The 17675-nt window shown below is 42.3% G+C and overlaps 1 protein-coding gene across 5 annotated transcripts in view; it reads left to right on the top strand.

Moving 5' to 3' along the window:
- The window catches only part of LEF1 (lymphoid enhancer binding factor 1), a 118970-nt gene that overhangs the window by 86384 nt on the left and 14911 nt on the right, over positions 1 to 17675 (top strand). For 3 of the 5 annotated variants that reach the window (XM_036272741.1, XM_036272768.1, XM_036272759.1), the window contains exons 7-10: positions 1808 to 1930; positions 3172 to 3334; positions 8569 to 8676; positions 17593 to 17641. In XM_036272741.1, the coding sequence (XP_036128634.1) occupies positions 1808 to 1930; positions 3172 to 3334; positions 8569 to 8676; positions 17593 to 17641 (443 nt within the window). Of the gene's footprint in view, positions 1 to 1807; positions 1931 to 3171; positions 3335 to 8568; positions 8862 to 17592; positions 17642 to 17675 lie in introns of those variants that run through there. The other 2 variants (XM_036272734.1, XM_036272749.1) reach the window with 1 other exon arrangement.

Below are 17675 nucleotides of genomic sequence, written 5' to 3'. Positions count from 1 at the left end.
GGGGGACGGACTCGGGAAGCTGGGCCTCCGGAAGACCTCACTGCCGCCCAGCTATAGGGTGCGAAATGTCCTGAAAAGCGGACCTCCTAAGAGCTTGCTTTACTCAAAACATGCTGGGGGGTGTGGTAACCGGGAAGGTAAAAGCTGTTTGGTCTGAGTTCTGTCATTGACTTTCGGTGCAGAGAGGTGTATCAGCTTAATGTGACAGTGTTTGAAAATGCCCAGCTAGTCAAGAGCCCTCCTGGACCCAGGCCGTCAGAAGAGAGAATGGTGCTGCCAGGCAGTCGGGCCTCACGGGGTGTGTCCTAGTGTGTGAATCAGGCCCTGTGGGCACACAGTGCGGGCGAAGCTCTGGGAGGCCTGCCGCCACACTGCTCTGGGTGCTTTGCTTCTGGGAAGGATGGCTTCTGTGCCTGAGCTTGATGTACACACATCTGTGGTTGTCACCTGTGTGTTCCATGTCGCTTTTTCAAGGGAGCCAGCATTCCTGTGCCGGAAGTCAAACTTTTCGGTTAGTAATTGGTCGTGAATCTTTACTTTTTATGTAGGTATGAAATTTGCAGTTCCTGTGGTGAATTTCAGCTTAAAAAAAAAAAACACCCACAAAAACACACATTCTTTGTTCAGCAAATTGTAAATCTAGCTAGTTGGAAGGGGACGAAATTAATATCCTTCCCCCAAAATATATTTTTGCACTTTTTAACATTGTAAGAACTATCTGACCACAGGAGTTTCTTGCAGGCATCATGTATTTTTGCAAATATTTGATCAAATATTTGTATTTTTACTATGCCGCCTTAATTTTTTTTTAAAAGTGTTTCTGAAATATTACATATCCAAGCAGAGTTCCTTCTTTCCTTCCCACATGAAGGAATCGATTGTACAAGCTGTGATGAAAGACCTGAGAATGTTGTTCTTGCCGAATTAAGTGTTTACTTTAAAACAGTTTGAAAAGCAAAGATTTCTAAAGCAGACCCAAATTTATCCAAAGCGCTTGTTGAAAGTAGTCTTTATTTATTTTATTTGTCTTGCATGGCCGTTTCCCTCCTTTGTGTTGGATGGTGGTGGATATTTTAAGATTTTTTTTTTCATGCTCTGCAAGCATACTTGGGGGAAAAGCCTTTGTTCAGCATGTGTAGTTTTCACCTTGATGTAGAACTGTATGTATTCTTCCCTTTGAGGCAACCCTCCCCTGAATTTTGTTATCATTTTTCCATAAGGCCAGATCTCTCAAACATTCCTTCGGTGTAGAAAATTACTTTGGATGATGTTAAGGGCAACCTTATTAAATTGGGGACTGAAAACGTCTTCCCGTCCCTTATTTTCTCAATTGTTCTTAGTATTAGTAAAGAAGCCAACAGGACGGGAAGACTCTTAATGTGAAGGTTGGACTGGGGATATAGGCAGAGGTTTTTACATGTGATTTCTTTAGCTTTATATAAAAATATTCGAAAAGCTAAATCTTAAGTGTTATATTTCCAATATAATTGTTCTTACCGCAATTATTTGAAAACTGCTTTGCAAGAAGAGTGATTCCATTTTTTAAAATCTTGTGACCTTAGAGCTGCCCCAGGAAAAATGCCAGATTCTACTATTAGTTTGGGGGAGAAGTTGTTATACAAGGAATAAGTATAAATATTTTCCACCTGAATACAGAAAGGAAAGAAATCACCAGCCTACTCTAATTTATAGTTAATACTCCTATGTATAACTGCCAAAAGCAGTTAGCAGATTGTTCCACAATTCCATCTAACTTTTGCCAAGATAGCCACTAGCACATATTGTTTCTTCTCTTTCCCTCTTTCAGGTTTTCCCATCACATGATTCCTGGTCCTCCTGGTCCCCACACAACTGGCATCCCTCATCCAGCCATTGTAACGCCTCAGGTCAAACAGGAGCACCCCCACGCTGACGGGGACCTGATGCACGTGTAAGTGTGCTTGTGGCCTCACCTGTGAGTGCCTGCAGGTACTGCGGAGTTAAACACAGTTTCTTCCCCCACTGCTGGTGAACCTTCCCCCTCTTTTACTGTGGAAATCAGTTACTCTGCTTCTGGAGGATTTCTAATGGGCTTAATTCTCACTGCCAGCTGATTTTTTGATTCTGAGATTGGAGAGGAGCACAGGCCTCAGAAGATGGAGGGAACCTTGCCAAAATGGAGTACTCTTCAGAGCATGGGCATCGAATAATCTCGAGCTGTGCAGCCACCTACTGCCAGATTTCAGCAGGGTCTGACTTGGGGAGCCCCTGGTGGAACCTGAAGTGGAGAGCTCAGGACTCGCCCAGCATGCTTTGCAAGCACAGAAGTCACGGGAAAGGGGCAGCCACGCCCAGGACTGTCTCAAGCTGTTGTATTGGAGCTAAATTCCTTGAAGAGATTAGCAATTGAGTTTCTTAATGTCAGGTTTGGGACAGGTGGATAGGGTGGCAGGAAGCACGAGATTGCCCATAAAACAAAACCCCTGAAAATGTGGGCAAAGCCAACAAACATTTGTTTGGGGGAGACTCTGAAGTTTCATTAGCTTCTCAAAGTGGCCCTTGACCCCCCCCCCAATCCCCTTGCAAAGTTTAGAACCTCACTTCTGAAAGTGGGATGAGCACTTACACTGTAGGTTCAGCTCTTCCTGAGGTGACTAAGGAGCTCAGCCTCTGGGCCCTAAGTAGAGTAGCGTTACACACCTATCTCCTTTTTGTTGTTGTTAATCTTCACTCGAGGATATTTTTTCCACTGATTTTTAGAGAGCCTGGAAGGGAGAGATGGAGGGGGAGAGAGAGAAAAATATCCATGTGAGAGACATACATCAATTGGTTGCCTCCCATACGAGTCCCACCTGGTGATCGAACCTGCAACCTAGGTACATGCCCTTGACTGGGAATTGAACCTGTGGCCCTTCAGTCTATAGGCCGTCATTCTTAACTCTGAGCCAAACCGGCCAGGGCCTATTTCCATTTTGTGTTAACGCTTCTGTAGCTCCCCGTGAACTTTCTCAAACCAAAGGATACTCGCTCACAAAGAGTTGCTCTTCTAAGTTGATGGTGTTCCTGAGGCTTGTAGAGAGCCTAGAGGGTTGTCCAGCTTGACTTTGATGATGTAAACAGATGCTCTACTTCTCTCCTCCCATCTCTTCCTTATTCTGCCCGCCCTTCCCCACCACCTCGTCCACCTTTCAGGAAGCCTCAGCATGAACAGAGAAAGGAGCAGGAGCCCAAAAGACCTCACATTAAGAAGCCTCTGAATGCTTTTATGTTATACATGAAAGAAATGAGAGCAAATGTCGTGGCCGAGTGTACTCTGAAAGAAAGTGCAGCTATCAACCAGATTCTAGGCAGAAGGGTAAGTAGTGGGATGGTAAATCAATGTGTGTGGGAACTGTGGAACTGTGTCATTAAAACCTGCCCAAATGTGCTTGCGTATCAGGTGGTCCCAGAACGCACCGGGTCAGCACCAGCCACTTGAGAAAGTAACAAAGAGAAGCAGATGTGGTGATAACCTTTCAGAGGAGTAAATGCTGTACTGCATTGTAAACAACCCAGAGTGTACCTGCACATAGAAAACTTCCCGTACATGATAACTGCTTTTCCTGTTGTCACTCTTTCAGCAAATATTTATTGCCTTTTATGTGCCAGACCGCAGTAGTTAAGCAATTAGATAATAATTGCCGAATAAAATAGATGTGGTTCTTGTCCTCATGGAGTTTAAAGTTTTGCGATAGGATAAAGATGTTAGCCAAATAATGACCTGATACATATATAATTAAAAGTGTGACAGATACTGGGATTCTATGAGAAGGAATAAGAGGGTGCTAGGGAAATAAAGGGCGCCCCTTTGAGAAAATAGTATTTAAGCTGAGACCTGAGGGGTGAGTAGGGGTTAACGAGTGTTGGGGGGGTAGCCACCCCCCTGAGGGAACCAGGTGTATGTGGACTTACGCCTGAAGCAGGAGAGCCCTGACCCCACCCAGGGAGCAACGCAAAGGCCTCGGACAGCCAGTCGTGCTTCTGCGTGAACCCTGGCAAGCGGTGGCGACTTTTTCCAAGATAGAAGCAGATCTGTGCCGCTCAGGTGCTTTACGTGGAAGAATTTATATGGGCCAGAGAAATCTTTATTCTAGAAAAATCACTCTCTGATTCTTGAAGTGTACACGGGCCAGGTTTCTGGATGCCCCTTTCCTTCTCATCCCTCCGGCACCCATGCCAAGGCGTTTTTCTGAGCACGTATGTACCAGGCACTAGGCGGCAACTGGGACAGGCACTAAGCTGTTGTCATCCAACCACCAGCCAAGAAAGGCTGATCAGTCTTTCCAGATATTTTTCTCAGGATCGAAGTGATTTCAGTTAGTTATCTGAAGAGTGGTGGGAAAAAATTGAATTTTTAAATTCAAATCACACTTTCTCTGTAATTACATTATAAGTCTAGCAATGCTTCATCTTAGTTGTTGACACTCTTCATGAATGCATGGTGGCTTCTTAACTGTGCCTGTGTGTGTTTGTGTTCGCAGCCTCTCAAGAAATTTGTGATTTGCAAATGAACATTCAGTGATGGGGGTCTAACAACCTTTGGTTAGGGGACCATGTTTTTAGCTGTTATTGATGATCATTTTTACCATGTTTGTTACAAACCTAATAACATTTCAGCATTCGTAAGAGAAAGCACTCAGGAGGTGTCAGGCAGAGGGGAGCAGGCCTCCCTGCATTATCGATTCCTGTTGGATGGCAGAAAATGCAGCTATTTCCAATCTGTGAGACACCAGGGCTTCAGGGTCAGGGTGCGGCGACAGATTATAGCTTTTTGGTGCCCTACGTACAATATACTCTATGTCCCTGTGGATTCTTAAACACTTAATAACAGTAATTACAATGATTTCCCAAGCCGATGAGTGATTCCCATCATCTTTGAAGAACTCTGCTTTAAAAGCTTAAAGACTGATGACTATTTCCCTTGACCCTTTAAAAGAAAAAAATCGGAGGAAAGGAAGAGTTGATGTTCTTATTTTAGCTTCCATAAAATTCTTAGCTTTTTTTTTTTTTTCTTTTTTGAGTTATAAGTCCCCTGCCTCTCCCAACAGGAATTCTTTTCCTGCTCAGAGTAAGCAAGGATACGATACGGAGGTATGCTTCCTATTTTTAATGCACGCTTCCCAAATTGCTACTTTCTCAGCTCCCTTAACAACCCCCAGATCAGAGCCGGTATCCTCGGGGATGGTTCTCATTTGGGGTCTCTCTTCTGTCTTTGATTTGGACACCTGTTTCTATTTATAGGTCTCTGAGATCTTTGATTAGGATCAGATTTTCTGTCCTTTCATAACTCCCCTCTGGCAGAGTGGTCCTTGCTGGTTCTTTAAAGTTCCTGGCTTTAAAATCATGACGTTTTACACTGGGATGATTATAATTCTTAAAAGTGGAACTTAATTCCATCCCTGAGCATTTTATCTTTGGGTTTTTTTTGTTTTGTTTTTTAATGTGTCTTGACTGTATCTCTAAAATAGAAATGTTCATTCATAGGAATTCATCAGTTTTCTTCTTTATATTATACATAATAACACACATCTTTAAGGTAAGCTTTTTAAAGATCTTCTATGCTATTAGAGGAAGTCCATTTATTGCAAATGTATTGTTAGGATTTTTAAATCTTGGAACTATATGAATTTCTTCAAGTTAAGTGGGTATTTCTCAACAACTTGGTGAAATCTTGACAATAACATTTAATTTTTTTTCTTTGTTAATCCTCACAAGAGGATATTTTTTCATTGATTTTTAGATAGCGTGGAAGGGAAGGGGAGGAGAGAGAGAGAGAGAGAGAGGGAATCATCGATGTAAGAGAGACACATCAATTGGTTGTCTCCTATATGACCCTGACTAGGGCCGGGGATCAAACCTGCAACCCAGGTACATGCTTTTGACCAAGAATTGAACCCGAGACCCAGTGGTCTGTGGGTCACCCCCCTAACCACTGAACCAAACTGGTCAGGGCTAAAATTTAATTTTTAAAAAATTTACTCTTAATTTTTTAGTAAGCAAAAGTGATAGAAAAGTATTTTTAGTCAGGTATGTTTCAGAAATTCCTGTAAAGAAAGACCTTCATTCTAGTTTGTACTAGACTTTATTTTTGTTTTAGTGCAAGACTTTAATACCATTGTTTGACCTACGGTTTTACTCTGGTAAATTTATTGTGAGCAGATTTTTGTACAAGAGAAATATCAGGAAACTAAAAGCAATGGAAAGTGCAAGTAAATGGCTTAGTTTGTGGACTGCTTTTTCCCTTGCAGTTCGCTCAGTTTTGTAAGTTTGGGCCTTTTTGTCAACCTAAGTTTTCTGCTTTAACTGAAAAATACCTGATTGTTTGGGTAGAAGACCCAACTTCCCAAACTTGTGGAAATAAGTTTTACAAAACGCATTTCAAGTCTTAGCAAGTTATAAAGCTACCATAAATTATATAAAATTATATTGCTGTATTACAGTAGCATAAGAGAGAGATTACTTGTCAAATGAATAAGCACATTTACAAAGTAAGACGAAGACTTCTTTTGTAACTTTATTTCCTTTTTTTGTACCTTTTTGGTAATACTTTGCCTCCTGCCAGTCACATTTAATACCAGAACTTGTGAATATCAATGATTCATCTTTTCTCAAAACAAAACAAAACAAAAAAAAACAGCAGTCAAGACTGCCCTCTTCTGTTGTGCTCAGTGTGTGTTTCTCCCTGGGAAGGGCTCTCGCTCCTGGCCCGTGTCTCCGGCTTAGGGAAGCTGTCCCTTGGTAGGAGACATGACTTTTCCTGCCCAGTTGAAACTGCCACAGCTGACTCAGACATGCCTCTTCCTAGGCTCCTTTTGACTCGTGTTTACTCTGCTAGTATAAAGAACTGGGTCTCGGGGTTTTGTTTTCTTTTTTTTTCATTCTGCCTTCCCTCCCCTCCCAATTCTTTTTTGTTTTGTTTTTAAAGAAAAGCATATTACCTGATTCAGGTTCTGGCCAAGTCCTGCTGTGTGTCGCACTTCTGAACTTGACACTCTGCACTTGCACAGCAATTAAAAACCAGTCCTCTGTCCCGTCCAGCACAGAGGCCCCGGCTTTTAAGGGGCTTTCAAAGGAAATAGACTTGGTTGGCCTGCTGGAGCCAGAGTGGCAGGCGGCATGTGGCAGAAGGGGCTTGCGTGCCCTCCCTGACATTGGGTTCCCCTGCCAGCCGAGAGCAGCGGGTGTTTCTGTTTCCCTAAGGAAAGCACAGGGCCCGTCCGTGTGCTGAGGACCTCCTCCCTGAGAACTTCCTCATCAGCCCCCCTCTCTCGCTCCTTCCTTCCCAGTCCAGCCGCAGCTTTCTTTTCTTTTTCTTTTTTTTTCCTCTTGTTTTGCCATTTTTAAGAAAAAGAACAGGGAGATTAAAATGAGTATTCCGGATGGCCATGAATGAGGAAGGCTCTCCCACTCTTGAATGGAAGGAGTGGAATGGGAGAGCAGGGGGCAGGAGGCCGGGCTGGCCCAGAGTGTGGCGTGCACACGGATGGACGCAGCGTGGTGCGGGCCCGGGGCTGCTCCTGCAGCTGCCGCCTCTGTGCCATCTCCTCTGACCAGTGGGTCCCCCAGAGCTCAGCTCGCCTCCTGGAAGGTTCTGCTGACAGATCCGGGCACTGAAGAAGAAGGGCAAATATTTGAAACTGCCTACTGGGGGCCTGGGCCAAGTTGTGTGCAAATATATTCAGGGCACTGTGCAAATAAATACAAGCTGCTTAAAATCCCAAATAGTTATCTACATAAGCTAGTTTGCTATAAATGTATGTATCAGTGAATTGAAAGGGAAATGGAAAGTTTGCAGAGTATCAGCCACTATAGTCCCCAAAGTAGGTCCAACTGCCCCACCTTCTAGATGGCAAAATAAAATTAGGTAATGCTCCTTGCTTTTCATCAAAAGGAAGCAAAAAACCCAGCACCATAAAGGGTGTGATTGTACAATGTTATCAGTGTTCTCCCTGTAGACAATCAGTGTTTAGATAAGTGTGAGGATAGGGTGAAGAGACTGAGACAGACAGGCTAACTTTTGATGTCATGCCTTATAGACAGGATCACATGACAAGTGTTTTGGGCTCTTCATAGGACGAAGTGGGAGAGTGTCCATGTAAAGCAAGGCTGTATCTGTGGAAAAGACATCTGGAAATGATCACATTTTGCATCAATAAGTGGTACTTAGGCGCAGATACGAGAATATGCTACAAACTATGAAAAGGGCTAAATTGGGCGTTGAGGTTGAGCAGTGAAAGTTCTTTTTAATTTGTGTTGGAAAAGGGAAAGAGGGTGGGCGACAGATCATTTTACTTTGGATACTTTGATTGACTTTGATGTGTTTCATGTGGTATCAGAGAGCAGAAGAGAGAAACCAAGGTTTGAGTTTCTCTCCAGCCACCAGACTCCCAACTGGATTTCTGCAGCACTTGGTCTTCTGCAGTTTAAAAATAAACCAATGTTTAAGTGCTTAATATTCTCACTCTGCAGTGTTTAAAACATGAAATATATATCACTGTTTCTATGTTGCTCACTTTTCTTTGGTTTCTCCCCCTCCCCGTTTTGTTTCAGTGGCATGCCCTCTCCCGCGAAGAGCAGGCTAAGTATTATGAATTAGCGCGGAAGGAAAGACAGCTCCATATGCAGCTTTATCCAGGCTGGTCTGCGAGAGACAATTATGTAAGGCCCTTCTGCATACCACCGGCTCTCCTTTCACTCATCCTTTCTTTCTGTGACTTTGATGAAGGAAATGTGTTTCATAGCGTATCTGATGCTGGTACGGTGCCCTATTTTTGGAAGATAATGGATTTACAATAAAGATTGCATGGATATATCACATTTTGAAAGCTTTGAGCTGTCACAATTTTGGGGGGCTAAAAGTACTAATACATTTTTTTAAGTGACACTGTTTAAGTAAAAAATACCTTATATTTTCTTTCATACTACAAAGAAAAAAAACATACCTTATCATTAAAATGTTGATGAAAAAGATTTTTAAAAAAAATCTTTTTGACAAGTTTTTTTATTATTATTATTATTTTTTTTGGATACATGCCCTTAGCGGAAACCGAACCTGGGACTCTCTGGTCCGCAGGCTGATGCTCCAACCACTGAGCCAAACCAGCCAGGCCTGACAAGTTTTTAAAAAAAATGTTTTCACTGAGCCCTGGCTGGTTTGGCTCAGCGGTTAGAGGGTTGGCCTGCGGTCTACAGAGACCCGGGTTCGGTTCCCGCTAAGGGCATGTACTTCGGCTGCAGTTTGTCCCCGGCCCTGGTCAGGTGCGGGTGGCGGCCACTCGATGTGTCCCTTTCACATCGATGTTTCTCTCTCTCTTCCTCTCTCTCCCTCCCACTCTATCTGAACAAAATATCGAAAAATGTCCTCAGGTGAGGATTAAAAAAAAAAAATGTTTTCACTGATTTTTTTAGAGAGAGAGAAACATTGATGTGAGAAACCAATCGGCTGCCTCCTGCACACCCCTTACTGGGTGGGGCTTGAGCCTGCAACCCAGGTATGTGCCCTGACCGGTAATTGAACCCGAACTTCTCAGTCCATGGGACGACGCTCAATCCACTGAGCTACACTGGCTGGACGAAAAAGATTTTTTTTAATCCCATGAACTCATCATGTAAAAGCAACATTGGTAGTAACTAGTTATATTACCTTCCAGTATTTTTTCTGTGCATATGTTATTTTTTTACTTGGATATATGTGTGTGTGTACATAACTTTTGTATCATACTTCTTGTTTTTATAGATAAGCATTATTTTGTTATGGCATAGTGTTTCTGTATATAAATCTTAATGGCTATACAATATTTCATTGCGTGAATGTCATAATTAACCATTTTCCCTGCTTTTAGACATTTAAGTTGCTTTCTATTTTTTTTTTTTTTATAATTGGAAATAATCCTGCAATGAACATATCTGGCATAACAGTTTTCTGTATTTAGAACTATTATTTCTGTAGGATATAGTTACAGTAGTTGAATTGTTGAGTTAAAGTATATAAACATTTTAAAGGCTCTTGATACATATTGCCAAATTGCTTTCTAAAAGGATTATATTACTTTACAATTCTTGTAAACTATGTATTTAAGTGTCGTTTTTCCATAGACTATTCAGTGCTGGGAAAAAAAAAATTTTTTATTTCATATTAGAGTACTCTGATGTCTATTATGTATTTTATTCAGAATAGGTACTATCATTTTTCTTTTTTAATTTATTGTAAATTTTTTGTTAATCCTCACCCGAGGGGCCTGGAACCAAACCTGCAACCCAGGTATGTGCCCTCGATGGGGAATCGAACCCGTAACCCTTTGGTCCACCGTCTGACACTAACCACTGAGCAAAACTGGCTAGGGCAGTACTAACATTTTTGAAGTTGTACTTGTTTTATTGGCAAAAATACCTTATGTATAATGCCAATTATGTTACTTGTTTAGAGTTGAACATCTTACTAATGTAGTCTTAATACAGCAAATAATATTTCTTTGAAAGTATATTATAAACATGTGATAGAGGGAAACAATTTTGATTATTTACGTTCTTAATTTAAAAATTTGAAGATCATGCCCTTGCCGGTTTTGCTCCGCGGTTAGAGCATCGGCCTGCGGTCCAAAGAGACCTGGGTTTGGTTCCCGCTAAGGGCACGTACCTCGGTTGCAGTTTGTCCCCGGCCCTGGTTGGTCGTGCGGGTGGCAGACACTCGATGTGTCCCTTTCATGTCGATGTTTCTCTCCCTCTCTCTCTCCCTCCCACTCTATCTGAACAAAAAATGGAAAAATGTCCTCAGGTGAGGATAAGAAAAAAAAAAATTTGAAGATCATTTTCCTTTTCCATGTGAAACTAGCATTCAAAATGAAATGCCATCTAAGACAGCCTTAAGTGAAAATGTCCCTTTTAAAAAAGATGTGACACCATTAATCAGTATGTAGTTTAACATGTGGCCATTGCTGCCGGCGATCTTATAGGGCTGCGTGTCTGAGGTCATATCTATGTCTCATCCAATGAGACACCAGGCCTTTGGGAACACATTTGTTTCTGGTGACATACTCCAAAAGAATTGACTACTGGTTAGGATTTGGAGCTCAAACATTGGCTATAACCATGATGTGGGAAGTAAGAGTCCTTCTCTCTGTTACTTATCAGCAGCTCTCTCTTGAGTTGTAGTTTTAATAACTACTGGATGCAAATTGTCAAGAACTGTTTAAATGATCTTTGTGTTATTTTCTAATCCCTGTAATAATCCTGTGGCATAAGTAGCATTACTGCATTTTATAGATGAGGGAAATTGAGGGGTTGGGAGGTTAAGTAATTTGTCCATGGCCATGTGGTGGCTTCGCTGCAAAGTCCACCCGGGTCTCCCCGGCTTCATTTCTTGAGCAGACTAGCTCAGTCTTCCACTGCCTTTTTTGTTTTATTTATTTTTTCATTGGTTTTAGAGAGGGAGGGAGAGAGAGATAGAAACATCGATTAGAGAGAACATCAATTGGCCACCTCCTGCATGACCCCCACTGTGGATTTGGCCCACAACCTGGGCATGTGCCCTGACTGGGAATTGAACTGGCGACCTCTTGGTGCATGGGTCACCGCTCCACCACTGGGCCACACTGGCCAGGCTCCAGTGCTTTCTTAAGAAGACTGCTGTCGTTGAAGAGTTTTCTCCCCTGAACTGTGCTTCTGTTCTCAGGGCAGTAATTAGCATCTTCCGGGTAGAGCCTTTGCCACGTCCTGTTAGTGGGAATCGTTTCCCACCTAAAGGGTTTCAGAGTGTCCCCTGCTGACCCCGCGCTGGATCTCCTGTGGATGTACTTTGCCTGAAAGGGGTGAGCTGACCTTCCCTCTCTGACCCATGGAAGGAAGAGCTTCGCTGGACTACGAATGTGCATAGATTTAATGGACACTGTTTCTTAAATGTCTTTGAGTGAAGTTTCTGGTTCTGATCCTTAAGAAGTGAATTTTTACTTTTAAAAAAATGTAACTGACTTCTGGTCAAGATGGTGGGTAGGTAAATGTGGTATCTTGTCCTCCCACAACTAAACTACAGAACATCCATCATTCAAAACCGCCTGAAATCAGGCTGAATGGAAGTCCTACAACTACAGAATTAAAGCAGCAGCCACATCCAGACTGGTAGGAGGGGCAGAGGTGGAAGGGCTGGTCCCACACCCACGTGTGGCAGATAAAAATCAGGAGGACACCTCGGCTGGGAAGGTCCTCCCTGAGGACTGAGGGGTCCCCATCCCACACCACGCACCCCACTCAGGGTGCCAGTGCCAGGAAGAGAAGTCCCCATAACTTCTGGCTGGAAAAACCAGCAGGAACTGAGGCTCAGGGAGGCTGAAGCGGCCGGAGCCCCAGGCAGCTCCTCTTAAAGGGCCCGCGCACGGACTTGTCGGACTCTCTCCCTCTAAGCTTGGAGAGGAGACAGCTCGAGGGGCACCAGAGACATACAGGGAAGAACTGAGCTGTTTGGCATTGGAGCGAAGGCTGGAGAGGGGGCTTTCTCCAGGACAGACATGCTGTCAGGGACCTTTGTTCCTTTAGTAAGCCCTTCCCTGGGGTGGCAGACAGCTGCCATACCTGGGATTCCAGCAACCTGGATCACACTGGTTGCCCCGCCCTGGTGACTCCCTGAGGCCCCGCCCCACCCAACTTTCAAGCCCACCCAAGCTATTGCCCGTTGCTTAACCATAGGATTGGCCTGTCTTGGATCCTGCTTCAGGTTTTCCTAAATTCTTTCAAACCAGCAGCTTCTGGTCTCAGCGAACCCCATACCTCTCATTAAGTAATACATAGAAACAAACACAGGGAGGCAGCCAAAATGAGGAGACAAAGAAACAGGTCCCAAATGAAAGAACAGAACAAAACCCCAGGAAAAGAACTAAGTGAAATGGAGATGAGCAACCTAACAGATGCTGAGTTCAAAGTACTGTTTATAAGGATGCTCAATGAACTTAGTGAGAACCTCAGCGAACTTAGTGAGGGCCTCAGGAGCATAAAAAAGGACCAGTCAGAAATGAAAGATGCACAGTCAGAAATCAAGGAGGCACGAACTGAAATAAAGAATAATTTACACAGATTCAAGAGTAGAGTAGGTAAAGCCAAGAAACAAACCATTGATTTGGAATATAAGGAAGCAAAAAACACCCAATCAGAACAGCAAAAAGAAAAAAGAATAAAAAAAAAAAAAATGAGGATAGTATAAGGAGCCTCTGGGACAACTTCAAGCATGCCAACATTCGCATCCTGGGGGTGCCAGAAGGAGAAGAGAGAGAACAAGAAATCGAAAACCTATTTGAAATAATAATGGCAGAAAACTTCCCTAACTTGGTGAAGGAAGCAGAAATATAAGTCCAGGAAGCACAGAGAGTCCCAAACAAGATGAACCCCAAGAGGCCCACACCAAGACACATCATCATCAAAATGCAAACGGTTCAAGACAGAGAATCTTAAAAGCAGCAAGAGAAAAGCAGTTAGTTACCTACAAGGGAGTTCCCATAAGACTGTCAGCTGATTTCTCAAAAGAAACTTTGCAGGCCAGAGGGAGTGGCAAGAAATATTCAGAGTGATAAAAAGCAAGAACCTGCAACTAAAATTACTCTATCCTGCAAAGCTGTCATTTAGAATTGATGGCCATATAAAGAGTTTCCCAGACAAGAAAAAGTTAAAGGAGTTCATCACCACCCAACTGTTATTATATGAAATGTTGAAGGGTCTTCTTGAAGCAAAAGATAAAAAATATGAACAGACAAAATGGCAATGAATACATATCTACCGACAATGAAATCTACAAACAAAATGAACAGGCAGAACAGAAACAATCTCTGATACAGAGAGCATTTTGTTGGTTGCCAGATGGGAGGGGGGTTGGGGGAATGGGTGAAAAAGGTGAAGGGGTTAAGAAGTACAAATTGGTTGCTAGACTGACAAACCTCAAAGAGAAGGGGGTTGGGCGGTGGGAAGAAATAAACCAAAGAACTTATATGCATAACCAATGGACACAGACAACAGTGTGGGAAAAGGCAGGAAGGGGTGGGAGTGGGGAGGAGGGGGTCAATGGGGAAAAATGAGGAACATCTGTAATACATTCAACAATAAAGATAAAAAAAAAAAAAAGATGTAACTGAAACATTCGCTCTCTCTTGCTCTCTTTCTTCTTGGGGAGAAAGTTTAAAGATGTCCAGTGCCATGTGAATTTACCTTGAAAGATTTTTCCTGCACAGTTTTCAAAGGAAATTGGTTTGCATAACTTGATTTCAGGATCCTCTTGAATGAAGAGGAAACCCAGCTTTGTTACATACATTTCTTATAATAAATCAAAATAAACCCATTAATTAATAACCCAGACAGAAGTCAATGAAGTGATAGTACTTCAGCTAAAGGTATTCTTAAAAGAACAGTATGAGAATAGTCTATACAAAACTATCCTTATTGTTATCTTTTAGCACTTTGTGTCAGAATGCTATCATGATCCTCCCTGAGATCGTATTAAATATAGCTCAGTGATTTACTATTAAATGGCCCTATTCTATGGCATCATAGATTTTATAACTTTAAATTTATTTTTAAAACTTTTATAACCAAAGTTTTCATACATCAGCAACAGTGCACATATTTTCTTAGGTGCAATCAGCCAAATATTTATGAGAGCTTTTAAAGTCAGTGCTTAACCTTAGTATCTAATACAATTTTATGAAAAATATTTTTGTTTACCACCCATGATTTTGTTTTGTGTGTGTGTGTGTGTAGGGCGACATTAATATATCCAGACAATTTAGCGCTTTTTGTTTACTGTAAGTGTACCTCTCTTGAGATACCCGTTTATCCCTAGGATGTGGTCCAGCGTGTTTCACAAAGGCCACGGTCACGTGTTCCAGGTGCGCTCTGGGTGCCAGAGAGGAGCTGCCTCAGGTGGTGCTCCGATGAGACCAGGCTGTGTGGTGAGGATCGGAGACGCCCATCACAGCACCCATGAGGAGTCAGGTTATGGTGGCGACTCTGGCTGAGAGTGGGGTGGGGTGAGACGGAAGGTTCCTGGAAGAGAGGACACTTGAGATGAGTGTTAAGACAGTGAGAAAGTCGGTTCGGACATGAAGCAAACTTCGCGCCTTGTGAAAACCACACAGATCCCATTTGAAAGGGAGAAGCAGGCTGTCCCTCTCGCCCCCGCCAGAGCGCCTTCGGTAGTCTTCAAGACGACTCTGTTATCACTGATAGGCCGTTTCTTCGGGTCACTAGTATCTTCTGATTGCCTTAGTGTTTGTGAGAATAGTTTCAGTCAACTTCCTAAAGCTTTATGACTTCAGTGGCCAGGCCATGTGACATGGAGAAAAACTGTCTTGAGGTGTATAAAAATATGCTTTCATGTGTTAACACAGTATATTCAAAATGAACATCTTGTTTTATTTATTAATATGATTCTACTTTTTATGTTTTTATTTTCTTATTTATTTTTGTTACAGATATTTCTCCTTTTTCCCCCATTGACACCCTCCTCCCGATCCCGTACCCTTTCCCAGCTTTATTGTCTATGTCCATGGTTATGCATACATGCATATAAGTTCTGTGGTTATCTCATCCCTACCCCCTCCTCTGAGGTTTGTCAGTCCGTACCCTACTTTTATATCTCTGGGTCTTTTTTGTTTATGCCCTTATTTTGTTCATTATATTCCACAAATAAGTGAGATCATGTGGTATTTGTCTTTCTCTGATTAGCTTATTTTACTTAGCATAATACTTTCCAGGTCCCTCCATGTTGTCTCAAAGGATAAAAGATCTCTCTCTCTTACAGCTGCATAGTATTCCATTGTATATATGTACCACAGCCTTTTTTTTTTTTTAATCCTCACCAGAGGACATATTTGCATTTATCTTCAGATAGAACAGGAGAGAAGGGCGGAAGAGAGAGAGAGAAACATCCATGTGAGAGAGACACATCGAGTAGTTGCCACCCACGCGACCCCAAGTGGGGTGGGGACAAACTGCAACTGAGGTACATGCCCTTAGCAGAACTGAACCCAGGACTCTGGTCCATGGGTCGACGCTCTAACTGCTGAGCCAAACTGGTTTTGTAGTATAACCTGATATTTGGTATTGTGATCTCTCTTTGTTCTTCTTTTTCAAGATTGCTGTGGCTATTTGGGGTCATTTTTGGTTTCATATAAACTTTTGGAGTATTTGTTCTAGTTCCGTGAAATATAGATTGCTTTGGGTAGTATGGACTTTTAATATTGTTAATTATTTTAATCCGTGAACAAGGTATATGCTTCCACTTTTTTATATCTTCCTCTGTTTCTTTTTAATGCCCTGTAGTTTTCTGAGAAAAGGTCCTTTATTTCTTTGGTTAAGTTTATTCCCAGGTATCTTAGTGCTGCAATGGTAAATGGGATTTTTGTTTGTTTGTTTCTTTCTTTCTCTTTCTATGTAGAGAGTTCATTATTGGTGTATAAGAGTGCTGTCGATTTCTTGATGGTAATTTTGTATCTTGCTACTTTGCCAAATTCATTTATTAGCTCTAGTAGATTTTTGATGGAGTTTTTAGGGTTTTCTGTGTACAATTGTTAATGTGATTAAAATATGTATATTTATTTTTTTATCCTCACCAAAGGATATGCTTATTGATTTGAGAGGTGTGGGTAGGAACATTGTATGAGAGAGAAACATCGATCAGTTGCCTGTCATACGTGCCCTGACCAGGGATCGAACCTGCCACCTTTTGGTGGATGGGACAGTGCTCCAACCAACTGAGCCCACCCACCAGGGTGTGTTAAAGTGGTTATTATAGTAAAGGTAAGACAGAGATACTGGATGTGATGTGTGTTCTGTTCCAGTTATTTGAAAATACCATCCTAATCCAGGTTGATTATTTACTATTCATATAAAATGAGTCATGTACTGTGTCTGTGTCCTATTATAATTATTGTTTGAGGGGAAGGTAACTATGTTGAAAAACAGAAAATTAGACTACTATAAATGGGACCTAAATTTTTAAATTTGTGATTGACTTTGAAATGTATTTAAAATTGCCTGGGTATCCATATTATTGTGTCTTCTTAGGAAACAGGGTCCTTAATTGCCAGAAATATGTCTTTGAAATTACTTTCAGTTTTCTTAAGTTCGAACCTACCCTTTTACCGCCACCCTCGGTCATGTCATGATGTCATACCTGCTCCGGGAGGCTGGGGTCCTCAGTTCGCATCCTGACCTTTTCATTGTATGGTGGAATTCACAGTAAGGGCACTCATCACGAACACTAGCAGAAGTGGGTTCTAAGTGTGCAGGTTAGAAATAAAAGTTCTGCCTCCTTAAGCAGGCTTTCCTGAAGGGTTCTGTGGCCACAGCCCTAGGACACGGTTACCCTCGTCACGCCAGTGTCAGTACTCATTAATATGAAGCCACAGAGACAAAGGTCACAAAGAAACAATAATTTATTTTCTCTTTCTCTTGCTTTCTGTTTCCAGGCACAGATAGGGGGAGGGAGGAGGAGGAGAAAGAGAGAGAGGTTGACTGCCCACCTGTACTTTTCTCTCCCAGTCACCCATGTGCTCATAGTACAGTCCATGACCTGACGATGTGCCTGTCCTCTTCTAGGGTAAGAAAAAGAAGAGGAAGAGAGAGAAACTGCAGGAATCCACATCAGGTAGGTACCGTGTGGCTTTTCAGTCAACGCTCAC

Source organism: Molossus molossus, unplaced genomic scaffold, assembly GCF_014108415.1.
Source record: "Molossus molossus isolate mMolMol1 unplaced genomic scaffold, mMolMol1.p scaffold_m16_p_1, whole genome shotgun sequence".
Taxonomy (NCBI): Eukaryota; Metazoa; Chordata; class Mammalia; order Chiroptera; family Molossidae; genus Molossus; species Molossus molossus.
Note: the sequence above shows the minus strand (reverse complement) of the source record. Positions and strands in the feature narration are given on the sequence as shown.